General features: G+C 41.8%; 2 protein-coding genes across 2 annotated transcripts; both read right to left on the minus strand.

Moving 5' to 3' along the window:
- Positions 1-599: 599 nt before the first annotated feature.
- Positions 600-6561, minus strand: LOC137300335 (lysophosphatidic acid receptor 6-like). The gene is made up of 2 exons (XM_067969421.1): positions 6492-6561; positions 600-1665 (listed from the first exon to the last, which is right to left on the minus strand). Exon 2 carries the CDS (start codon positions 1593-1595, stop codon positions 600-602), a length of 996 nt encoding a protein of 331 aa, XP_067825522.1. The 5' UTR covers positions 1596-1665; positions 6492-6561.
- An 11135-nt stretch (positions 6562-17696) lies between these two features.
- LOC137300397 (lysophosphatidic acid receptor 6-like) lies at positions 17697-21335 on the minus strand. Its single transcript, XM_067969475.1, has 2 exons — positions 21168-21335; positions 17697-20658 (listed from the first exon to the last, which is right to left on the minus strand). The coding sequence occupies exons 1-2, from the start codon at positions 21225-21227 to the stop codon at positions 19621-19623; spliced, it is 1098 nt and encodes a 365-aa protein (XP_067825576.1). The 5' UTR covers positions 21228-21335; the 3' UTR covers positions 17697-19620.
- Between the last annotated feature and the right edge of the window lie 5636 nt (positions 21336-26971).

Here is a 26971-nt window from a genome sequence, read left to right on the forward strand (position 1 = left end):
AGAATCATTGAGTGCATAAAAGCTTTCGAAAATGAAATGGAGGAAACAGTAATTCTGGCTGAGAACAGTAAAGTGGTGTGTTTTAGAACCCAGCAAAACTTACAAAACCTTTCTATCCACACCAGTCCTTCACTGAAACAGTCTCTGAAACGGCCATCTTAATGTAGAGTTCATAGATGCAGTGCTGCCCTCATCAATACGAAATGTCTTGGGAAAGATTTCCTCTCTCTCCCTCTCTCTATTCACAATTTTGCTACACTAAGTGTGGAGAGGAAATCCTTGCCGTTTGTATTTCATTTAACAAAATGCTTTTCGTCAGCAGAATACAGAAAGAATTTGCATTTACATAGCGCCGGACACGACCTTAAGATGCCCCGAAGCACTCACTGCCATTTAAGTACTATTGAAGTGTAGTCACTATTGTAATGTAGGGAATACCAAAATGTTAAATCTATTACATTTCTCTGGTTATAATAGATAGATTCACAAAAAAATATAATTGTTCTCAAGTAAAATGTAATTATAAGCACTATGATAAGTTTTTTTTTTCCACATGTCACATTTTAATCATATTGCAGCAAAAATATTTGATTGTTTAATCAGTTGGTCTTGCTGCTTAACTGAATATCTGTGTTGAAACTTGGATTTTGCTTTTTGAAATGACATCTAAATAAGTTCAGAGTACTTTTGAAAGCTTCTTGGAATTTCCGACTGGAAAACCAGTAGAGTAAAGGATCCAGGCAACAGTTCACATTGGCGAACACCAAAGATGTATAATAAATATTTTCTATGTTGTTCAGCAATTGGCACTGCTCAGGATAGAGCTGTTTAACTATAACACCAGCAATACGCGACACCTGCACTGGCAAACAGCAAACGACGAATGTAACCAGAGACACAGCAATCATCCCCATTGATTTCACTTTCATAGCTTTTCCCCTTGAAAGATTGGTGTCCATTTTAATTATATAAGATCCAAGCAGACTGTAGCAAGCCACAGAAACTCCAAATGGGATGATGAACCCGGGGATTAACATGACCATGCTCCATGTAAAATACATAGATGACATTTCCTTTTGATGTACACTTACACATTTGGTAATGTTATGAACTTCAGATATTTTGAGGACAAAAAAGAACGGTAATGCTTCGATAAAGAGCAAAATCCATACGGCCAAGCAAATTAACTTCACAAACCTTTTGTTCTTAAAAATACTGTTTTTGGTCAAGCATGCAACTGTGATATATCTGTGAACACCAACCAAAGTGAGAAAGTATACGCTGCCGTACATATGTATAGTTAATAAGCTCGCTTGTAACTTACATAGTAACTGTCCAAATGGCCAATTATTTGACATTGAGAAGTAGATGATCATAAACGGTGCTGCTGGAATTATGATGATGTCTGATAAAGCCAAATTAAACTGGATGAACATTCCAGTTTTCCACTTCTTGAAGCGAAACCAAAATGTATACAGGCTCAAGGCACTCAGAACAAAACCCGTTATAAAAACCACACTTAGAAATGCAGGGATGAAAATAACCAGCTTCTGAGGTTTACACGTGATATTGCTGATTGAAGTATTAACGGTCATTGCAAGAGATGTTTGTGCATCGAGGTGCAGCAGAGCCGTAAAATTAATCAGATCCCTTCAGTTGATTTACCTAGAAAAATAACAGTGAATATATATTTTTAAATGTAAAAAAAACAAAGTGGTAATCATTTTAGGCTTTAAAAATGCATGCGAAACTAGAATTGTGGAATAGCCCTGGGGGCTCTCCTCAGATGCAGCCCAGAAGAAATCCTTTTGGTTTTCTGGCTGAACCAAATTTAGGTAATTGCAACAAAGTTCCTGGTGAACAGCACCATTGAATAGGGCTTGTCCTATAGTTGGCACTGATTCGATAATCACATGTGGGCCAAGGCCAAGATAATAAAATGGAATCCAATAAAACAAAACATAGGTTCTTTTCTGGGGAGCTTTACATTACATATAGCCTGTGCTATATCTGGCTTACATTTGAGTGTAAAATGAAAAAAATCTGTTTCCACATCATCTTCCAGCTGAATGCTGGTCTTCCAATTGGGGAATCAAAGTTGAATTGTATTTCTGGTGAGATGGTTGTCAGGTTTTCTTTGCAGTAGCAGCACTACCAGGCTGCTTTAGCATTAACTGTAAGTGGATAGAAGTACAACCTCAGAGAACAACCTCCATAAAGTGATATTTCTACTTTCCAGGTATCTGAGACCTCTATGTTCATTTGAGGTACCCTAACAATGGCACAACTACATTCACTTGTGAACTATGTAACAATGATTGGTTACTTTCACCAGCCTTGCATGCTTAATTTAGTGAAATGTGGAACCCCCAGAGTCAGAGAGCAGAACCTTAGGTTATTGACTTAAGTCAGTACATTGGCCAACTTTCCATATTTTACAACTTAAAAAGCTAACACTGAACACTGACATTTGTCTCAGGATATCATACTGATAACAGTTAATTTTTGAAACAATTTCACATATAACTGGCATTGTATAAATTCGCTTTCAGTGTGGGAAAACTAGCAGAACATACAGTGTACACTAAAAGGACCATTCATTGGCACAGGCTCATTAATCAAACACAAGATCATCAATAAGACTCCCATTTAGAGTCTTGTACCAAGGCCCTGCTTTGCAGCACAAAGATTTATAAATTTAACACTGAAAGAAATAGCTCTTACTGGGTATTAAAGGCTAATTATGCTAACACGCTAGGAACTTAAGTTGAGTAATAGCGGCTGTAACTACTCTGGTAAAAGTTAACTTACATGAAGGAAATTATTTCAGTATTTTGTTTAAACACCATCGTGATTCAGCTTACAATTCAGGTTCGCTTTGACAGCACCAGTGGAGATTATTAGAGCTGAGAAATTGGTTCATGCCGACCTGCCGGTGTGAACTGGGCACAGGGAACAATCTCTGTGCCGGAATGGGTAGGTCCAAGACCCACTTAATATTGGATCATGGGACTCATTTACAAGAGGCTGGCGAGCTGCAGACCCCTGCTGGGTGTCCCCAGACAGCTCACCAGCCAAGAAGAATTTTGGGTCACTGCATTGCGGCGGTGGCCCTCAGGAATGTTCTGGGGGAGGGGGAGGTTGGGGAAGTGATCGGGAGGGAGGGGGCGACCAGGAAATGGTGGCAGCTATCGATAGAGGGAGGGGCACAATCATCAGGAGAGAGCCGAGCAGGGGTCGGCAATGGTCTTCAGCACTCCAGTGGAGCCAAGAGGAGCTCTTCCGCCTCCACATTCAGGTAAGTATTTTTTAAAAACTCACCTTTTTGGTTATGGCCTCCAGCGGTCCCTTTATGAACCGTTCGGCCGTGTGTAGATCATATTTTCCTGAAAGCAGCCGGCCCGGCACCTTATTTGCACATGCCGAGGGCCGGGCACCTGTTTAAGGTGCAGGCCCTGGATGCCCCTTTATCTGCCTTCCTCAGTATGCCAGGCGGCTCACTTCCGGTGCTGAATGAATGCCACCCGCCATATTGGATACTTAGGCGCCCATTTTGTGCCTGAAAGTCAGGCGCTGTGCCATCAAATTTCTGGGCCTATGAGAGGCATATCTACATTATTTTACTTTAGAAAATTGTAGAACTTTTGTTTGTGGTGTCACGATCAAACCAGGATAATGTTAAATGGCAAGACAATTGGTTGGTGCAACATGGGGCAATGAGGTATAAGTTCTTGCCACAACTCCCCCACAGGGCAAGCTGCTAATCTCAGACAAGTAAATGGAGAAAGTGCCTGAGCCACTCATGTGCACCACCCAACAGCTAGTTACAGAGGGGCAGAGGCTGTGGGTAGATCTTGATTTTGTGCGATAGTGTAACTTCAGTGTTGACTTCAATGGAAATAAAAACCAGGAGAGATGGAAAACGGGGTGACGACTCGCTATCACCCAAATTATTGCACAAAGTCAAGATCTACCCCAGTGGCTCGTGAGCAAATTGCTTGTTCAACAGGGAGCGTGGGGTAAATCTTATTGAAGAGAGGAAAACATACTGCAGTGTGGATAACCAAAAAAAAAAGGGCAAATAATTAATTAAGAGGGTGCTTATAAATATATTTTTTCAAAAGTTTAAAAGTAGATCAGTTCAATGATTTAGTTCAGCAAAATCCTCAGACAGTTAACACGTGATGTTGCTGACTGAGCTCCATTTGTTGTCAGACTGTGCACAGGTGAAGAACCATTTGATGTTCAGTACTCCAAGTGTTGGAATACTGGTGTACACTCAACCATGCCCAATTTGAAAAAAAAAGCAACACTTCAATTGCAGAAAGACACATGAATTCAACTATTAACTGAACAGTTTCATAGTTATCATGGTCACAGGAAGCTACACATGTTGCGTCCCATCTTGGATTTCATCCAGCTGTGACAGTTTTTTTTTTAAAAAGGAAGATGTTAGTGTGGGATGACATCATGGTTTCAAAATGACAGCACTTAGAAGAAAATTGAAATGATACTGTCAAATATCTTGGCTTTCAAACAACCAATTTTACAAGAAGATAGGAGAAAGTCACATAGAATCTGATGATGAACAAGTTTCTGACTAAGTGTCACTTTCCGTTGTTAGGATCGGTAATCAGGATTGAAGTGTTTCAGGCATGGTGGCAAATTTAATGCTCGTACCTAATGGAACTGATAAAACATAAACTCAGACTTTCCGTAACTCATTGGCTGTGATCCAGAAGCTTTCAATGGTTAAGAACCACATTCTGTTTCAATTCATTTCCCCTTTTTCACATCCAATAATACTATACCTTTGATTCAATTACATATAAATTACAACACAGAGCAGGCTGTTCAGCTGTTTATCCTCCACACAAACAGTCGTCCTTATCCCATGTGCCTGCTCCTCTCCCATATCCCTCAGTGCACCTTTTCCTCAACCACTTATCTAACCTATTCTTAAAAGTTGACATGGTCTCTGCTTCAACCAATAGTGCAGCCGTACAACCTCACAACCCTCTGTATAAAAAAGTTTCTCTTGTTCTCTGTCCTAAATCGTTTACATTTAATCTTTCATCGACAACTTCTCATTCTGGACCCTCAACCATGGAAACAGTTTATTTCTATCGACACTGTCCCATCTTGTCAGAATTTTCAACACCTCTATCACCCCATAATCTTTCCTGTTCTAATGAAAACAGACTCAATTTTTAAATTTTGTCTTTATATTTGTAGTTCATGCCAGGCAACATCTTAGTGAATCCGAGCTGTACCCTTGTCACTGCCTCAACAGCCTTCCTATAGTGTAGAGCCCAAAACTGAGCACAATACTCCAACTGTGGTCTTACTATGGTTTTAAATGGATTCACTATTACTTCTTGACTTTTATATTCTATACCTCTTGCCATAAAACCCAATATTCCACTATTTTATTTTAATGGCCTTATCCACCAGCTGCTGCTTTTAATGTTTCATGAATCCAAGCTCCCAAATCCCTCTGCTCTTCCCCATCACCAAACCTTCACACAATCAAAGTATAATTACTTTTATTTTTTCAAACCAAAATGTACTACCTCACATTAAATTCTTGTTTGCCCATTCCATCAACTTATCAATAGCCCCTTGCAGCTTCCTTTGATCCTCAGAATTATTTACTAGGTCCTCTATTCTAGTATTGTCTGCAAATTGGGATAACACTCACTCTAGTTCTATATCTAAATCATTGATGTACACTGTGAACATAAGTGGTCCCAGAACAGAGTCCTGTGGGACACCACTTCCCACTACCAACCACTCCTATCATCTGTTTCTTCTCTTTTAATCCAATTTATTATTTAACACATTGCAACAGAATTCACGAGCACAAGAGGGACGTTTTAATGCAAATGGTATCTCCATTAAACAAATTTCCTCTGGTAGTACACCGCTTAATGTCAATGTAAAAGTTCTGTACGGGTCATTATAATTCAGTCATCAACCCATTTAAAATATTCTACACAAACTGACATATTTTGATTAACAAACCAGAGGAAAAAAGTTGGTGATCCTGAAGTAGACTGAATCTGAAAGTATATTGATAACATGTAAGAAGCCTGTAATGTACGAGATTTTACACACAAGGACACAAACATTAAAGGTAGCAGTGCATTTCTCAATCTAGCGTTATTCTGTATTGACATTTTGTTTCAATTTACTAAGTTTATATCAGGTAAATGGATGCACTCAGCTAATGGGTGGACTCAGTTTGTTGCACCGCTCTTGTTGAAACTAGAATTAATCCACTCAGGTCAGTAGCTGTACTAATTCTGCTTTACAGCTGACTCGAGCTCTGCATAATTTTACTATTAAGAGTTATAAGATGCTCCATTTCATTTTTACTTCATCTAATAGTTCACATTAGCAACAAACATCTATATTCAGCACCAATCTAATACATATCATCACCAGATAACAATTAGTTTAACTCCGTTTTTACAGCAGCATCAAAATACCTTTCTCGACTTGAGTCTTTGCTCGTGGCTTAGCGGTCATTTACAAACTGTAACCAAGCGCTACTCTTTGATGGAAACTCTGGTGCTGCCTGTTGGTCTCATAGATAAAAGGGGACTGTGTGGGAGGCCTGCGAGGCAGTACAAGTGACAAAGTGACAACTTAGTTATGGTCAGCCACAAAAGTGGATCCAAAAAAAAAGCCTGGTTGCAGAGACCTGTATAAGTGGTCTGTGTCTAATACGTGCGGTGCTATACTTCTGCTGCTTCCTCAATCGGATCTGCTTCCTTATTCCAGGTCGAGTGGAGTTAAATGTCTGGAGAAGCTATACGACCGAGCTTGTTCCATTGTTATGTCTACTTCTTGTGGACAGTTCTCCATGCCAGTTTCATGTTCAGGCTGCTGGGATGCTGGCTTCAGAGGACACGATGGGCCAAATGGCCCCCTTCTGTGCTGTATCTTTTCTATGGTTCTATGGGGTCACCACTGACAGTTGACACTGTGGGGTGGTTTTTAACCCTACTCGCCCAGCGGAAACCTGGTGACCAATCAGTTAAAATCCACCAGGAAACTTATCCACTGACGTCCCGCCGGGATCCTGCCGTTTCCGACTTTTACCGCAACTTCTGGACAGGAAGCTAAGCTGCCCGCCCAAAGCCAGTAGGGTCCTTCTCTAAGTATACAGAGCGGGGTCCGATGATGTCATCGGGCCACTGACTGCAATTTTAACTCCGATGTAAGCAAGGAAGCCGCTGCAACTTTCCCGCCAGGTGAAGGCCTGTCAGAAAAGGGCACGTGATCATTTCATGTGAATGATCCAGGCTGAACTGAATCAAAGCTCACACCGTACCTCTGGGTTCGCCCCTGCTATGTTCTGAGCATTCCCTCAGAACTGCAGTCAGGTGAAGATCTGCACGGAGATTAAATCACAAGCTACATAATACTTTCACCAACAGCTGCAGCAGTTCTGTCCATTACATGTCACCTCAAGTAATATTTCTGGTATGTCAGCATCCATGCACCCCAGGCTGGTTAGTGACTGAATTTTTAATGTTTAATAGTATTTAGGTTCTGGATTGATAACTTTCCTGTTGATTGAATGTTTTCAAATGAAAAATACAAATCATGAAATATTTAAATTGTAGAATCCAATCAATAGAATATTTGTTTTAATTTACTTCAGCAGACCCAGCACAATATTTATAAATATTTACCCAGTATCTGAGGGTGAACAAAATCTATTTTATTTGAAGCATTAATGTATCACTAAAATATCATAACTGTTCTCTCAAACAGAGGCAGATACAATACTGGAATACAATATATGTGAGCTTTTGATAAACATTTGCAATAATCTTAATAATAATTTGCAAAAATAGTTTTGTTTGCTATTTCTGTGTTATTTACACCATAGCTATAATACCTCCAGTGTTATAATTCCTATAAAGGTTCAACTTGTTTTTGCAACTGCTTTTATAGACAGAACTTAGTTTAATTATACCAATGACATAGCACATCTTTTGCAACACTTAACTTTGATGCTGAAAACCGAAATATAATTGCATTCAATTCATTCGACAGTGAAGATGTTTTGACTGGTGCAAAAAGGGAAGTGATGATCAGATGATTAAGTAAATTATTTCTAGTCAGTGAAAAGAAATTTCATTTCCCGACATTGATTCCAGTTCAAAAGTACTTCATTGGCTGTAAAGCGCTTTGGGAGGTACAAGACACTAAATAAATTTAAGCTCTTTCTTTCTTTTTTGCATATCATGGGTTTCAAATTTGGCTGTGGAGATTCAAAAAAATGAACTTGCCATGAGACTGCCTGCACTGTGGGGATCAGAATACAATCATGCACTCTCCCAGTGGAGAAAATAGAAACAGACTTACCACTGCAACACCAGCGGGATCAGATTGAATGGATGCATGTGTGCTTTACAACTAGACTGGCAGGAATGGAATGAACCTCTCCTCCCCTTCCCCAGACTGTAACCAAACACCACTAGACATTCAAGCAAAATGGAAACACAATAGCTGGAAAACAAATGGACACAACGGTGCCTGGATGCCCTCACCACTATCAAGTTTTGTCATCACTCCTAATATGCACACAGTCTTCATTACTGTGTTTTAAAAGTAGCCATGATGTGGAGATGCTGGTTATGGACTGGGGTTGACAATTGTAAACAATTTTACAACACCAAGTTATAGTCCAGCAATTTTATTTGAAATTCACAAGCTTTCGGAGGCTTCCTCCTTCCTCAGGTGAACGTGGAAATGAAATCCTTGAACCTATCGCATTTATAAATCACAGAACAATGCTTGGTGATTACAGACAGTGTTTTCAACTGCCCGTTGCCAAGGCAATCAGTGTGCAGACAGACAGGTGTTACCTACAGATCCCCCGAATATACAAACCACCAAAAAAAAAGAGAGAGAGGCAGAAACATCGAAAAGACAGCAAATGACCCGTTGTATTAAAAACAGATTTAATACAACAGATCTGTTTTTCATACAACGGGTCATTTGCTGTCTTTTCAATGTTTCTGCCTCTCTTTTTTTTTGGTGGTTTGTATATTTGGGGGATCTGCAGGTAACACCTGTCTGTCTGCACACTGATTGCCTTGGCAACGGGCAGTTGAAAACACTGTCTGTAATCACCAAGCATTGTTCTGTGATTTATAAATGCGATAGGTTCGAGGATTTCATTTCCACGTTCACCTGAGGAAGGAGGAAGCCTCCGAAAGCTTGTGAATTTCAAATAAAATTGCTGGACTATAACTTGGTGTTGTAAAATTGTTTACAAGTGTTTTAAAGGGACATTGTCTTTGAGGACCGTCTTATACTATTGTGCTGTGTTAATCAACAAAACAAAAAGGATCATTACACACATTTTCAACAAGATTCTATCCGTGAAGGCTGACAGGCGTTAACAAAATCTATTTTATTTGAAGCATTATCACAACACAATGATATTATAACAACGCTCTCAAATCGAGGTAGTGAGGATTTGATAAAATACTGGAATACTATACATGTGAGCTTTCAACAATTGCAAAAATATTTTTGTTTAGCATCTGTATTGTTTAAACCGTGGCTAAAATAGCACCATGGTTATAATCGCGATGAAGGTTCAACTTTACAGAGTGGTGAGAATGTGGAACTCACTGCCTCAGGGAACGGTTGAAGCAAATGGCATTCATGCATTTAAGGCCGAGGTTTGATGCATCCATGAAGAAAAAGGGAATAAAGGGATATGGGGGTTGGTAGGAAGAAATGTATAGAGTGGGAGGAGGCTGGTGTGGAGTATAAACACTGGCAGAGACCAGTTGGGCTGAATGGCCTGTTTCTGTGCTGTAGATTTTATGTAATGTAACAGAGGTGTAGAAGCAGGTCGTGGAATGGTGGGTGGCATGAGGAGAGGGGCAATAACAATTCAGGAGAACAAAAAAATTTTTTAACAACTATGTTCAACCGAGAAATATCTAAGTTGATGTGCTGCCGCAGATGGCTGTTCATGTATAAACTTTGTTGAGCACTCACAATACCAGAGATCAGGTTCAATTTGACAAACACAGAGTTTGAACAATATTTACCAGTGTGCAATCATTTGTGGCTGGCACAAGGCTGCAGGTTGTAGTATCGAATCTACTCTTTTCTAACAATTTGCTGCAACATTTCTCAGTTTCTCATTGGAATAATATTTCATCACACTTTTGTGCATTCAGGAAACAAATACTATAAATATTTTAAATATTAAAGAAAAGATAGGCATTTTATTCTCAATAACCCACAAACATCATGCCCATTATGCAGTGAGTCTCGGTTACTGTTATGCTCAGCTTTTTCGATCGAAAAGACATAGAACTTGAATTGGCCGCACTGCTCTCCACTCAATGTGGTTCTGGAAAGTGAATTTACACTGGATCTTCCAGACCCAATCTCATTCCTTGTTTGCGAGATTGATTTTTATTGCAATGTCTGTGTGAAGATGTCATGATACACTGAAGTGCACATGCATGTAATGAGAAATTCTAACATTTAAGGGAACTGTCTTTGAAAGGAGATCAAAGAATCTATGCTCGGTTGTCCTGTCTCCAACTCATTCTCCCTTTGACTGTCCCACTGGGATTGCAGGATGAGCAAATTTACCGTCGATTGGTGAAAGATAAAAAAAAGTTCTTCATTTGTTGGGAGGAGTCGATTACAAAGATTAAACATTGTGAGGTCACGATGGTGAAAGGCAGGCCATGACAGGAAGGATGACTTTGAAACCGAAACTGCTGAAGACTGCATTTAGCTGGAGAACCATAACTCGGGTTTGAGAACCTCGGCTGCTCGGAGTTTCCGTTGAACATTGCTGGAGCGATGGGGAGTTGGATCACACGTGTGAGAAAGTTGGCGGTCAATGTTAACTTAATGGGCTTAAAATGGGGTGGGCAGACTTACCGCCTCGTTCACGTCAACGTTGCCACTTCGAAAGGGGGCCTCCTGCTGGGCAGCCAAAGCTCCTGCCTGTTCAGGCGATAAGCCCCTTTTAATTTGCCAATCGAATCCATTGACTTATATAGGAGCCCAATTGCCATTTCAGGATAGAACTGGTCGGAGTCTGCGCCATGCACTCTCTGACCATTTTCATTGGTGATTTATCCGACGAGTTAAATTATTTTTGTCGGGCTGGGAAAAGTAGGAGTGCTCCTCCGGAACCCACTAAAATAATCTGGGCTGCTGCCGCCCTGGGCTTGACCCACCTGCCCCCAGCCCTCACGATTGTTTCACTCACCCCCGCACTTACCTTGCTGCCAGCCCAGCGGCCTCCGGGCCTCCCGATATTGGGCCAGTCTGAAGCCGGCAAGCCCATTTGGCACCCGCAGCTTGTCGGTTCCATTTAAATGAAGTCAGGTCCTTAAAACGCCTCTGGCATCTTGGCCCAAGGAATGAGCGGGCTGCCCCAAAGTTTAAAATCAAGCCCTTGGCGTGTCAATACAGCTCGACAGTAGTTCGCCCTGGTGTGACAGTTTACTTCCAAGAAACCATGCTGAATTATTTTAAAACAAACCTTTACATATGTCGACTTTTGTTGTTGGGTGGAGATGTTTTGAATGTGTTGGCCATTTAAAGGGAACTGAAAGTGCTCGCATCTGGCAGACATGGAAAGAGAACGACAACACTTATTGGTCACTGTCAAAGGAAACTTGTGTAATAAAGGGATACCAAAAATGTAAACCTGAAAATGAAATATTTGGTAATTGTCACCATAATAAATCCTCAGCATGACTTCATTCAGGACATATGAGAAACTAAAATCAGTTACACTCAATGGATTGGTCTCAAGCAGATGAGAATGGAAAAAATTCAAGTTCTTAAATCCTTCACATTAATAAGGAAATTAAATGTAATTTTTTCCAGCATTTTCTTCCTCACTCATTGGTTACGAATAACGTATAGGATAGGAATACAATTAACAAACTGAAGGAGAGTATTAAAGAATAAAAATTATTTGAATGCTGGTCATTATCTTACTTACCGATTGTAAACACAGCATCTCGAACAACAACTCCTCTTCCCACCCCTATGCCTGCACATCTGGAGTTCCCCAAGGGTCCATCCTTGACTTCCTCTTCTTCCTGATCTATATGTTGTCCAGGTGGCATCATTTTTTAAATTCATTCTCAGGATGTGGGCGTTGCTGGCAAGGCCGGCATTTATTGCTCATCCCTTGTTGCCCTCAGAAAGTGCCTTCAGAGGGCAGTTAAGAATCAACCACGTTGGTGTGGGACTGGAGTCACATATAGGCCAGACGGGGTAAGGATGGAAGGTTTACTTTCCGAAAGGACATTAATGAACCAGTTGGGTTTTTACAATCTGGTCACTTTTTACTGATAACACCTTTTTAGTTCCAGATTTTCAAAACTGAATTCAAATTCTCAAACTTGCCACATTGGGATTTGAACTCACGTTCTCTGGACTATACACCTCGGCCTTTGGATTATTTGTCCAGGTAACATAACCTCAATGCTACCATACCCTCTGCAGAAATGGCATCAGTTTCCACATCTATGCTGATGTCACACACCTCCACCTCTCCAGCAGTTCTCTCCACTCCTCCACTGCCTTTTTTATTTGTTCATGGGATGTGGGCGTCCCTGGTGAGGCCAGCATTTATTGCCCATCACTAATTGCCCTTGAGATGGTGGTGGTGAGCCGCCTTCTTGAACCGCTGCAGTCCGTGTGGTGAAGGTTCTCCCATGGTGCTGTTAGGAAGGGCGTTCCAGGATTTTGACCCAACGATGATGAAGGAACGGCGATATATTTCCAAGTCAGGATGGTGTGTGACTTGGAGGGGAACGTGCAGGTGGTGTTGTTCCCATGTACCTGCTGTTCTTGTCCTTCTAGGTGGTAGAGGTTGCCGGTTTGGGAGGTGCTGTTGAAGAAGCTTTGGCGAGTTGCTTCATTGCATCCTGTAGATGGTACACACTGCAGCCACAGTGCGCCGCTGGTGAAGGGAGTGAATGTTTAGGGTGGTGGATGGGGTGCCAATCAAGCAGGCTGCTTTGTCCTGGATGGTGTTGAGCTTCTTGAGTGTTGTTGGAGCTGCACTCATCCAGGCAAATGGAGAGTATTCCATCACACTCCTGACTCGTGCCTTGTATATGGTGGAAAGGCTTTGGGGAGTCAGGAGGTGAGTCACTCGCCACAGAATACCCAGCCTCTGACCTGCTCTTGTGGCCACAGTATTTATATGCTGGTCCAGTTAAGTTTCTGGTCAATGGTGACCCCCAGGATGTTGATGGTGGGGGATTCGGCGATGGTCATGCCGTTGAATGTCAAGGGGAGGTGGTTAGACTCTCTCTTGTTGGAGATGGTCATTGCCTGACACTTGTCTGGCGCGAATGTTACTTGCCACTTATCAGCCCAAGCCTGGATGTTGTCCAGGTCTTGCTGCATGCAGGTATGGACTGCTTCATTATCTGAGGGGTTGCGAATGGAACTGAACACTGTGCAATCATCAGTGAACATCCCCATTTCTGGCCGTATGATGGAGGGAAGGTCATTGATGAAGCAGCTGAAGATGGTTGGGTCTAGGACATTGCCCTGAGGAACTCCTGCAGCAATGTCCTGGGGCTGAGATGATTGGCCTCCAACAACCACTACCATCTTCCTTTGTGCTAGGTATGACTCCAGCCATTGGAGAGCTCTCCCTCTGATGCCCATTGACTTCAATTTTACTACGGCTCCTTGGTGCCACACTCGGTCAAATGCTGCCTTGATATCAAGGGCACTCACTCTCACCTCACTTCTGGAATTCAGCTCTTTTGTCCACGTTTGGACTGAGGCTGTAATGAGGTCTGGAGCCGAGTGGTCCTGGCGGAACCCAAACTGAGCATCGGTGAGTAGGTTATTGGTGAATTAGTGCTGCTAGATAGCATTGTCAACGACACCTTCCATCACTTTGCTGATGATTGAGGGTAGACTGATGGGGCGGTAATTGGCCAGATTGGATTTGTCCTGCTTTTTGTGGACAGGACATACCTGGGCAATTTTCCACTTTGTCGGGTAGATGCCAGTGTTGTAGCTGCTCTGGAACAGTTTGGCTAGAGGCGCGGCTAGTTCTGGAGTACAAGTCTTCAGCAGTACAGACGGAATGTTGTCGGGGCCCATAGCCTTTGTTGTATCCTGCTTGCTGTCACACTGCTTCTCCAAAATCCTTGCTTGCATTAGCATGAGCTCGTTAAACATCGGGAAGACCAAAGCCATGGTCTTCAGCTCCTGCCATAAACTCCATATCTTTGGCACCAACTCCATCCCCTTTCCTGGCCATTGTCTCAGGCTGAAACAGACTGTTCACCACCTTAATGTCCTGTTTGACCCTAAGCTGTACTTTTGACCCGACACCATTCCATCACAAAAATCGTCTACTTCCAACTCCATAATATCGCCCACTTTTACCCCTACTTTAGCCCATCTGCTATGGAAACCCTCATCCATGCCTTTTCCACTTCAGACTCATTTATTCCATTGCTCTTCAGAATGTATTCCAATTCTCTACCCTCCATAAAATTCACATCCAAAGCTCTGCTGTCAGTATCCTATCCCACACCAAACCCCAATCACCTCATCACCTCTGTCCTTTCTAACCTGCATTGGCTCCGTGTCCCCCAATGTCTTGTATTCAGAATTCTCATTCTTCTGTTTGAATCCATCCAGAGCCTTGCCCCTCCCCATCTCTGAAACATCTGCCACAGCCCCTTCTCTTCCCCTCCCCTACAAACTTTCATTCTTTTTATGCATCTTCTTTCCCATTGCCCCAAATTGCTGGCCGTGCCTTCAGCCACTGAGGACCCACTCTTTGGAACACTCCCCACCTCTCCGCCTCCGCCTCTCCACCTCCCTCTCCTCCTGTAATATCCTCCTTAAATCCCACCTCTTTGACCAAGCTTTTGGACACGCCTCCTAGGGACATTTTCCACCTTAAAAGGTGCAATAAAAATGCAAGTTGTTGTTACTGTTGTATTATTAGTTGTGCCAAAATATAAATCTGTAATCGTAGCTCCCTCTGCTGGGGGTGACTCAAATTACAGTGAATATCAAAGTGAACAAAATCATAAGAGGCTCAGGGCTTGTCAACAAAAGAACTGAAGAAAATACGGAACAAAAGAAGGCTGATTGGCTTATTTAATTTCCACACAGCAGTCTATTTGATCGTGGGCATTGCTTAATCCATTCAATCTCTTGTGGAAAAGTTTCACCCTGGTCGCTGAAAGTAAGTCAAGCTAAACACCAGAATACTTCTCCAACTTTCATCCCACAGTTTCACCCTGGAACCGTTGCTTTCTCTTGATATGTTTGTTTTTCTGATTGCCATTTTCATTCTTAAGTTCTGCCCTCTTTTTGGCCTCTAACCTTAGACACCCGGAGCCTCAGATTTGAAGAGGCTTGCTCTATTAATTCACTGACAGGAGATATATAATTGTAAACAATTTTACAACACCAAGTTATAGTCCAACAATTTTATTTGAAATTCACAAGCTTTCGGAGGCTTCCTCCTTCCTCAGGTGAATGTTGTGGAAATGAAATCCTCGAACCCTTCGCATTTATAAATCACAGAACAATACCTGGTGATTACAGATAGTCTTTCCAACTGCCCATTGCCAAGGCAATCACAGTGTGCAGACAGAGAGGTGTTACCTACAAGGCCACCGAATATACAAACAACAAAAAAAAAACAGAGAGAGGCAGAAACATAGAAACATCCGGAAGGAAGAGAAAGACAGCAAATGACCCGTTATATTAAAAACAGATAACATTTGTTCGCTGGTGAGGTTACGTGTAGCGTGACATGAATCCAAGATCCCGGTTGAGGCCGTCCTCATGGTTGCGGAACTTGGCTATCAATTTCTGCTCGACGATTTTGCGTTGTCGTGTGTCTCGAAGGCCGCCTTGGAGTACGCTTACCCGAAGGTCGGTGGCTGAATGTCCTTGACTGCTGAAGTGTTCACTGACTGGGAGGGAACCCTCCTGTCTGGCGATTGTTGCGCGGTGTCCATTCATCCGTTGTCGGAGTGTCTGCATGGTGTCGCCAATGTACCATGTTCCGGGGCATCCTTTCCTGCAACGTATGAGGTAGACAACGTTGGCCGAGTCACAGGAGTATGAACCATGCACCTGGTGGGTGGTGTCCTCTCATGTGATGGTGGTATCTGCGTCGATGATCTGGCATGTCTTGCAGAGGTTACCGTGGCAGGGTTGTGTGGTGTCGTGGACGCTGTTCTCCTGAAAGCTGGGTAATTTGCTGCGAACGATGGTCTGTTTGAGGTTGGGTGGCTGTTTAAAGGTGAGTAGTGGAGGTGTGGGGATGGCCATAGCGAGGTGTTCGTCGTCATTGATGACATGTTGAAGGCTGCGGAGAACATGGCATAGTTTCTCCGCTCCGGGGAAGTACTGGACGACGAAGGGTACTCTGTTGGTTGCGTCCCGTGTTAGTCTTCTGAGGAGGTCTATGCGCTTTTTCGCTGTGGCCCGTCGGAACTGTCGATCGATGAGTCGAGCATCATATCCCGTTCTTACTAGGGCGTCTTTCAGCGTCTGTAGTTGTCCATCGCGTTCCTCCTCCTCTGAGCAGACCCTGTGTATTCGCAGGGCCTGTCCATAGGGGATGGCCTCTTTGACGTGGTTAGGGTGGAAGCTGGAAAAGCGGAGCATCGTGAGATTGTCCGTGGGCTTGCGGTAGAGTGAGGTGCTGAGGTGCCCGTCTTTGATAGAGATTCGTGTGTCCAAGAAAGAAACTGATTCTGAGGAGTAGTCCATGGTGAGCTTGATGGTGGGATGGAACTTGTTGATGTTATCGTGTCGTCTCTTTAGTGATTCCGCGCCGTGGGTCCATAGAAAGAAAATGTCGTCCATGTATCTGGTGTATAGTGTTGGTTGGAGGTCCTGTGCAGTGAAGAAGTCTGGCTCGAACTTGTGCATGAAAATGTTGGCGTATTGGGGTGCGAATTTGGTCCCCATGGCTGTTCCGTGTGTTTGGGTAAAGAACTGGTTATCGAAGGTGAAGACATTGTGATCCAGGATGAAGTGGATGAGTTGTAGGATGGTGTCTGGAGATTGGCTGTTGTTGGTGTTGAGTATTGATGCTGCCGTCATCGTGGGGGATACTGGTGTAAAAAATATTCTCAATCTCAGCTCAAGATAAAACAAAAGAACCAAAGGGATGAATTATTTTGTTGTTTTCTATTAATCAAAATAAAACTCCAATTGTCATCACGACACTGCATATTGATGGAGACATTCAAATCACCAACATTAAAATGTCCCTAACAGCGGTTTCTTTCCTGTTCTAATTGCTGTAAATCCTAAAGTCAATTAAAAATTAACTGCCACTAGTGAGGGAAGTTTACAGGTGGGTAGATGCTTATAAATCTCCAGTTCCCATTCAAAAAACAGCACAAAATGATAATTATTTCCTTTTTTTAATACTTTTGACACTCTTAACTGTATTGTCCAAAGTATGACAGACATTTGCTAGACAGACAGCGAGATAGATGGAGCAGTCAGCAAAAACTTAGATGATGCGGTTTGCATTAGGTAGAGTCAAGGAGGGTCATTTGAATGATGGCTTTTATTTTTCTTAATTTATTTTACTGCTTATTTATTTTCAGCCATTTAAAAAGATATTTGCTGTTACATATTAACATTTCAAAGCGCTGCACCAATTAATTGGTTTGAAGTGCTATGACTTCTGGAGCTTTATGTTACAAAACCCAAGAACTTTTTGTTGTGAAAATCCATGGGGATGAGAGTGAGGGGAGTCACACAAGCCCCATGGAAGTTCTATTTTATATTCTGTAAAATCAGGGAACTATTGACTTTTAATAGGCATCAGTATTTTGGAAAAGAGTTTCTTGGGCGGGCCTCAATCTTCCCATCATTTACTGCGTATTCTGATTCAACTTCCCAGACATTCCCACCCCAAACCAGGAGAAGATGTACAAATTGGCTAAAAAAAACAAGGCATTGATGTTCAGAGAGATGTTCAGTAGCACTGAGCTTGGCCCTACTGTTGCCATTCTAAGCACGAGTTCTGGCATCAGTCAGTCAGTCAGTTCTAGTGAAGCCCAATACCCTGCAGTGGAAGCTACTCGACACAAAGGGTTAAACTTCCTCTTCAGCATTCCTGATGCCGAAAGTGCAGGTTTTTGAATGCCAGGAGTGAACAGCAAGAACACGTGCCATGAAATTTCACCCATTCTGATAATTTACCGTTTGTATGATTCGAGATAGATGGGGGTGTTGACTGAATAGTCACTTGGTGAACCTGCCAGCTCAGTCATTTCATCTTGAGGATACTTAGGTGTGACCTTCAGACATACCAACTCTTCAGTAATGGTTTATGGAGGCTTGCAGATATCTTTCATTTCAGATCTTCCAATAACATTTTGGAGGCAGAAATTATTTGAAAGCGGTAACTTTTATTGAGGAGGGGTGAAATCCTATTTTGACAATTACTGTGTATATTTGGAAAATAGTCGAGAATCTTCGTCTGAACACCTGTCATATGACATTCGATTCAATGTGTATTATTCAACATTTATATGGTAAATACAGGCATTTTTTAAAAATTGTGTTCTGCATGTAAAATGTTCTCCTACAAACACAAATTAACGAACGACAAGAACTTGCATTTATATAGCACCTTTAACATCCCCAGGCTCTTCACAGGAGAGTAATCAGACAACAATGGACTCTTTTAGCAGTGGAAATTGTGACATGTGCTTACTCTGTTTAAAAACCGAATCTGAAGGAGAACTACCTAAATTGTCCTGGTTATTTCTGATCTCTCCAAGTCCAAAATTACATCCTCCCCAGTTCAAAGGGCACCAGCTTTGCAATATCATTCACACAATTTTTAAGTCACTAAGGCACAGGAAACAGGGAGCTGGTCTCGCACACATAGTCATCATGGCTTTCAGTCTCTCAGGATTGTCATTCAGTCCATGCCACAGATGGGAGTGTGAGAGTATTGTAAGTCCTTAGACACACTGCTTCATAAGTGACAGGCTTCCTGAAAGATGAATTGAAGTAAAAGCTACGAATCTGAAATAAAAGTAGAAAATGGCAGAAATACACAGCAGATTCATTGGCATCTGAAAACAGATTAATGTCTCAGGTGTAGACCCATCACTAGAACATTGGTGACAAAGAGTTTCCAACTGAATTTTAGATTCCAATGAACCTGCTGTGCATTTCCAGCAACTTTTCTTTTTATTTGCTGTTATTACTATGTTAATGGAAATTTAAAAAATAAAACCCCACTTCTTACTTCCTCTATATTTTTTCCTTTTCACCATTGCATTTTACAAACATGGCACAAACTTGCAGGATTAGAGGAAATGCATTTTGAACGACAATAGTACTAAACTCAGTATCCTTTACAGATTTTTTTGATTGTCCTCAATATTTATAGTTATTGTAAAGTAGAATAATCTGCATGAATTCTAATTATTGCTAAGTTTTAATCATGGAAAATACTTATTGATTTAATTTTGTTTTATTTAACCTCAGGACAGTTAGTAAACAAGTGGTTGGAGCTGTCAGTATGTCTGACAGGAAGGAAGGAAAATCTCACTCTCACTTCTTGTTCCAGTATCTCACAACACTTCTGAATGATTCCCTGAATTTTTTAGAAGCAAAAAAATATAATAAAGGGTCCAGGCAACAATTTGAGCTCGACAGCACCAAGCACTTGTAATAAACAAGTTCAATGATGTTCAATAATTGACATTGATCAGGGCGAAAGAGCTTTAGTGTAATTCCAACTGTTCGGGACACATGTACAGGCAGGAAGCAGATTATTAAAATTATCAGTGACACGACAATCATTTGCATGGACTTCATCTTCATATATTTACTCTTATGTTGATTGGAGTTCAATTTTACAATGAAGCGGCTGAGTAAACTATAGCAAACGATGGAGACAACAAATGGAATGATGTACCCAGTGAATAAAATAGTTGTGTTCCACACAAAGTACAAAACCGCTAGCTCATCCTGATGTATGCTCAAACACTGGGTGGAATTGTTCATTTCAGTTGTTTTGAGGACAAAAAAGAATGGAAATCCTTGGGCAAACAGAAGGACCCAGACTCCCACACAAACTAGTTTTACAAACTTCTCCTCCTTAAAGATGGTTTTCTTCGTACAATGTACGATGGCAATGTATCGGTGTATGCTAATTAGGGTAAGAAAGTAAATGCTGCCGTACATGTGGGCGCTTAGTAAGAAGACCTTTAGCTGACAGAGAAATTGTCCAAAGGGCCAGCGAGAGAGTGAGAAGTAGGCAATCATGAATGGTGCAGCAGGAGTTATAATGGCGTCTGCTAAAGACAGATTGAACTGCAGAATCATTCCAGCACTCCATTTCTTGATGCAAAACCAAAAGATCCACAAGCTTACGCTGTTCAAAATAAAACCCATTGAAAAGACCAAACTTAGAAAAATCGGAATGAAAGCACCAAGCTCCTCAGGTTTACACGAAGCACTCACAGTCGAATTATTGGAGCTCACGTTCCAGTAGGAAGGAGAAGTGGAATATGTGTCATCCATCTTCAGCAGTCGTCTCCGCGATTTGTGAATCTGTGAGAAGGGAACAGGCCAACAAGGACCCACCTGTAATAAAGCAGTGTTCGCATTTGTTAATCACATGAATTTTCATTTACTTGGCATACATGATGAATTATTCATTCATCCAGCAATGAAGTGCACAAATTCTGAAGGGAACATCTTCTTTAAAGTAAGGTTCATTGAATGGTCCCTGACTGCCCTCATAGATAATGTATGGGGAATGCATGCTGCACTTTTTGATCTGGGACTGTCCATGAGGACCCAATGCACCTGACAGGATGAATTTAAGGTTTACTATCATCATCAGATCATTACGGAGGTTTGCAAAGAGTTCTACAACCTGATAAAGATGACCAAATTAAGACAAGAAAATCCCCCTTTCTTAACAAAGGCACAAGGCCCATATATTAGCTGATTTAAGTTTGTGTGTTTCTTTAATTGCCGAACTAATCAAATACTCACACATGCAAATAAGTAATTATCATGCCAGTTGGCCAGTCTATGTTATCAATGCGTACTGCCAAAGTTGCCATGAAATAATGAGAGAAGCATACCTGTGAAAGGTGTGAACTGCCCACGAACAGAGATTGGTGAATGGAAGAGCTGCTCTTCATGAGGTTAGGAACTTGGGATGTACCATATAAAACAGACTGGATTATTTCCCTGGATTTAGCACCAAATAGCACCTAGAAAAGAGGCACAATGCATAGGAAAATTGGGCATTAATCATTTTCCCTCATTGCCTGCATTTCCTGTAAGGCTTTTCAGATGGCTGCACTTGACGACACCTGAAGAGGGGAAAGCAATGTACAATTGAAAGTCAGATGCACACAGGTATCCTGTTATAGCACCAAAAGCAGTTCAGGGGCAGACTACTCCCAGAAAAAGTTGGTGCGACTGTTTCCAGAGCTGTCTTTCAGGTACTATCTGTCTTAAGGGACAGCCTGGTATTGTCAAGAAAGATCTTTCTTTTTTGTTTTTTTTTAAATTCGAAATTATTTTATTGTTTCAGTACTTGTTGCAAAATGCTTTCAGTCTTTTCACTGACTAACAGGGGCCATCTTTCAGGAATTTGGATTCCCCCCTTTTGCGAGCTGGCTTATTTGGAGGTAGATGAGGAACAACCACGACAAGTCCCCTTGATAGTTGCTAACGAAATTCATCTGAGCCTCTTCTGATCCTTTAACAACTGCCCTCTAACACACAGCATGGATTTCCCCCTTCCCTCATCATACCAAGTGTTCCATGCCATTAAAGAAGCCCCACAGTCAAAACAGCGGCTTTGTCCTATTCGCACAACACCATTCTTTATAGCCACACTTGCTTCCCCTGATCCTCCGCCTACTGCTTGGTAACACAGTACCAACACTCTTCCCAGCTCTCTCTAACGTAGACTGAGCAGTAACCCAATGTCCTCCTTAGGGCATTGCTGCCTCCTCAGCCGTGGCACAGCAGCACAAAGATACTCACAATGAGTAGGAATTAAAATAAGATAATTCGGAAAAACAGAGACCTTCACATTTTTGCTTCCAGCTGATAAAATGCATAAATCATTCTCAATTATCCAGAAGCAGCTGACAGAATAAAATTCAAGTTTCAATAAACAGTATAAAGGGGATATATCAATGTAATTCTGGCATGGGGCATTTACTGTGCCTGTTCCTTTAAAGCTGCTGCCTTTAAGAACCAAATTGCTTTCAAACCTCATCTCCTTATTGGCCTTGTGTCCAATAGTACACTTCTAAAGTCTGTTCTCAACATAAAAATGAGGGCCCACAGGAGATTCAAATGCCAGGCATAGTGTTTTTCTGGTGCACTACATTGCCATTGCTTCTGGACTGCACACGTCCAGGAAAATCAGCCTTATATTCGGCTATTTATTACTTGTTACATCAGTGTGTCCAAACACTCTGATTGCATACAAGTGTCAGAGACAGAGAAAACAGCCAAATGGATAAGAGCACAAACCTTTTGGCCTCCCAAGGCAGTGGTCTTCAATGAGTGACTTCCATGGACAAACAGAGAAGCATCGAAATGCTGCAATGGTTCATGTGCTACTGCTGACAAATATAGTTCCAAGAATCTAATATTATAACAGTAGAACATGTAAATCTTCAAACTCTGCGTGCCTTTTTATATCTAACGCAGTGGCCAGAATAATTAACTACCTTACAATCACAGAACTCCATTTAATTTTAAAAAACACACACTACCTAAATAACAAAAATTATCACTTCGGCAACTTGGTGAAAAAAATATATAATTTCGACTCAACGCGAAAGCTCAACTTGGACCTACCTTGTGTCTCTCCAGTGCGGCCAATTATAAGAAAAGAGAAGTGTTTAGAATATAATTGTGAATCATTACGTTTCAGCAAATATAAAAGGAAGTACTTGTTTCTGAGTGTGCAAGCTACATTCGAACATACATTCAAAATATAATCAGCTGTTAACTTACAAAGGGGAAAGAACAAGGGTCACCAAGAAAACAAAGCCAGACCAAAATCTTTACATACCGGCTGTCCAGGAAATCATTTTCCTCACCCCATATCTCAACAATGTTTCCGACCAACTCTGAGACCTGTTGAGTTAACTTACTTATTCCCTCTCTGATTCCCTTACCTGATTTGTCTCAGTTCTTACCAAAGGAGTCAGCAGCCCCCATCATGGATTTTCCTGGCGAAGTCTTCTTATTAGTGGACTATGAATTCCCCAAGCAGAAACCACATTCTCGCAGGAAAATTGCTGCTCATATTTGTCAAAGCAGAAGTAAAATTTCATATTTTCTTCTGGCCTTCAAGTACAGTTTTTTTTGTCAATGCCAAAAGAAAAACACATATCGAAGCAAACACGGCAGAACAGAAACATTTAAGCCTTTAATCCATCTCTGCATATCTCCATTTGTTCTGTATGCAATGTGCCCTGCACTGGATGCGAACCAAACCAATCGAATTTTCTCATGAGTCAGATTTTGAAAGATGGGGGTTGTCAAAAGATAGCCCATAGAATTGTGTGTTAACTTCCTCACAGTGTCAACACTCATAAGTTAGATGATGATGATTTTCCATGTGACTTGTGGCAAGTTGTATCTTGGTAAACAAAGAAAAGTTTCCTGAACACTTTAACAATGGAGTCACTCACCAACATGATCAATCTTGGGGCAGTTTCCTGATTCTTGGTGGTAGTTTCCTAGATCTTTTGATCCAAATGCTTAAAAGGGATGTTTTGCATCTCTCCAATGGCCTGGTGAGTAAAGGCTGAGCCATATAAACCAGACAATCTATAGTTTGGTTCCTGGTCTGTACTGAGTAATGCTGATCACAGACAAGGCAGTAATGGGCACTATTATTTGCCTCAAGTTTGCTGGGCTAGGGAGTGGGCAGGGAAGGAAGGAGTCAGCCAGACTTCCTATTCACGGCACAGTGATTCCTGTTCAAAAGTATGCACATATTGATATCGTGTGAGGTCGGGATCATTCTTGGTGTCTGAAGTCCTCCATGAGTGAACAGCCAGCCAACACACACTGATTGTGCACATGCATGAAGCATTGTGACTTGGGTGAGATAACAGATGACTGCCAACACTCTTAGAATTGTACCCTGGCAAGAATCAGTACTTCCAAATATTCTTGGATTCAGAATCTTGAACAGGATGAGAAATGGGGGAGATAAACAGGAAAAGGGGGAAAAAAAGATGAACAGGAATTACCAACATCACTTCCATAAGTTTTGTTGTCCTCCCAAGTCAATTGACCAGTAATTATTTTTAGATCCCCTGTCTGAAATATCAGTTGCTTTCCATTGAAATGCCTGGTCAATAGTGGCTTCTTTGCACCTCTCCACTTGCACCTTGCAAGTCATTGATCACTTTTCCAATCGATTAGCTTTTGCCTTTTGAACAGGATTGTCCGGCAAGGCAATATTTTGTATGTTATATTATATCAATGTTGATCCCGCTTGAGTTCCATAAAAAACAAAAAACAAAATCAGGTTTCGGCACATGGAATGTGATGTTGACTTGTCTATTTGGAATCAAAGTTACAGATGTCTCCATAGCAGTAGAATGTGGAGTATCCCGATAAATGAATGGAAAACAGGAAAATTTGGCCATTAATGCCAGGGAAAAAAGATATTTGGCAGCAGTTTGGACTTTGGTTCTAACTTGAATGCACCATTCAAACCCACCATTTGCAAGCCCCCAAACCAGACAGCATTTTAGCATGATGCCCACCATTCAGTTCAGGGTGGGATGGTTTCACTATGCTACAATTTATGTTTATACCGACGTAACTCCTTGCATAAAAAATGCTTCAGTGCATTTTACAAAGGGAGAAATGCGCACCTCGCTGGAGAAGGAAGAATCTGTGGATGTGGGGGCGGGAAGGAGTTCAAGGGCAAAAGGATGATCGAAGAAATGGGGTTTGAAGGTAAGAGGAGAGGTGGCAAGGTGAAATTGTTTTGAGAGAGAACATCAGAAAAGAGGGGCATAGTGATTAAAATATCAGCTTCCGACAGCAGAAAACAACATTAAATTCCTTAGATATGAATTGAAACCCATCACCAGAGAGAATCTTTTTAGGTACACCACAGGAAGTAAACAACATTATCTACATAACTATATTTCTTTAGACTGGAAACAGAGGGCATGGCGAACCATTTAGATCAGCATCATTGACAATACAGTACAGTCATTCAATGTCAACTATATTAATGTGAACTCTCTGCCACAGGTTCCTTATCTATTTGAAAAGGCGTAGCTAAAGAAGGCAGTATTTCTGTGTGACTGACACAATTACCACAGTTGCCACTAAAACAGCTCAAAGCTGACATTTTCAATACATGTCTAAATTTTCCTTCGAGCCTGCTCCGCTATTCAATATGATCATGGCTGATCCTCTATCTCAGTACCATAATCCCGCTCTCTCCCCCTACCCCTTGATGCCTTTTGTGTCTCGAAATCTATCTTGCTCCTTCTTAAATATATTCCGTGACTTGGCTTCCACAGCCTTCTGTGGGAGAGAATTCCACAGGTTCACCACCCTCTGAGTGAAGAAGTTTCTCCTCACCTCAGTCCTAAATGTCCTACCCTGTATCCTGAGACTGTGACCCCTCGTTCTGGACCCCCCAGCCAGGGGAAACATCCTGCATCCAGTCTGTCTAGCCCTGTCAGAATTTTATATGTTTCAATGAGATCCCCTCTCATTCTTCTAAACTCGAGTGAATACAGGCCAAGTCAACCCAATCTCTCCTCATACGACAGTCCTGCCAGGGTTCAGGGTAAGCACATTCCTTATAAAGTGAAGGGCAAGGCTGGTAGAAGTAGGGAACCTTGGATGACTCGGGAGATTGAGGCACTAGTCAAAAAGAAGAAGGAGGCATATGACATGCATAGGCAGCTGGGATCAAGTGGATCCCTTGAAGAGTATAGAGATTGCCGGAGTAGAGTTAAGAGAGAAATCAGGAGGGCAAAAAGGGGATATGAGATTGCTTTGGCAGATCAGGCAAAGGTGAATCCAAAGAGCTTCTACAAATACATAAAGGGCAAAAGGGTAACTAGGGAGAGAGTAGGGCCTCTTAAGGATCAACAAGGTCATCTATGTGCGGAACCACAAGAAATGGGTGAGATCCTGAATGAATATTTCACATCGGTATTTACGGTTGAGAAAGGCATGGATGTTAGGGAACTTGGGGAAATAAATAGTGATGTCTTGAGGAGTGTACATATTACAGAGAGGGAGGTGCTGGAAGTCTTAACGCGCATCAAGGTAGATAAATCTCCGGGACCTGATGAAATGTATCCCAGGACGTTATGGGAGGTTAGGGAGGAAATTGCGGGTCCCCTAGCAGAGATATTTGAATCATCCACCGCTACAGGTGAGGTGCCTGAAGATTGGAGGGTAGAAAATGTTGTGCCTTTGTTTAAGAAGGGCGGCAGGGAAAAGCCTGGGAACTACAGACCAGTGAGCCTGACATCTGTAGTGGATAAGTTGTTAGAGGGTATTCTGAGGGACAGGATCTACAGGCATTTGGAGAGGCAGGGACTAATTAGGAACAGTCAGCATGGTTTTGTGAGAGGAAAATCATGTCTCACGAATTTGATTGAGTTTTTTGAAGGGGTAACCAAGAAGATAGATGAGGGCTGTGCAGTAGACGTGGTCTACATGGACTTCAGCAAAGCATTTGACAAGGTACCGCATGGTAGGTTGTTACATAAGGTTAAATCTCATGGGATCCAAGGTGAGGTAGCCAATTGGATACAAAATTGGCTTGACGACAGAAGACAGAGGGTGGTTGTAGAGGGTTGTTTTTCAAACTGGAAGCCTGTGTCCAGCGGTGTGCCTCAGGGATCGGTGCTGGGTC

Source organism: Heptranchias perlo, chromosome 31, assembly GCF_035084215.1.
Source record: "Heptranchias perlo isolate sHepPer1 chromosome 31, sHepPer1.hap1, whole genome shotgun sequence".
NCBI classification, from domain to species: domain Eukaryota; kingdom Metazoa; phylum Chordata; class Chondrichthyes; order Hexanchiformes; family Hexanchidae; genus Heptranchias; species Heptranchias perlo.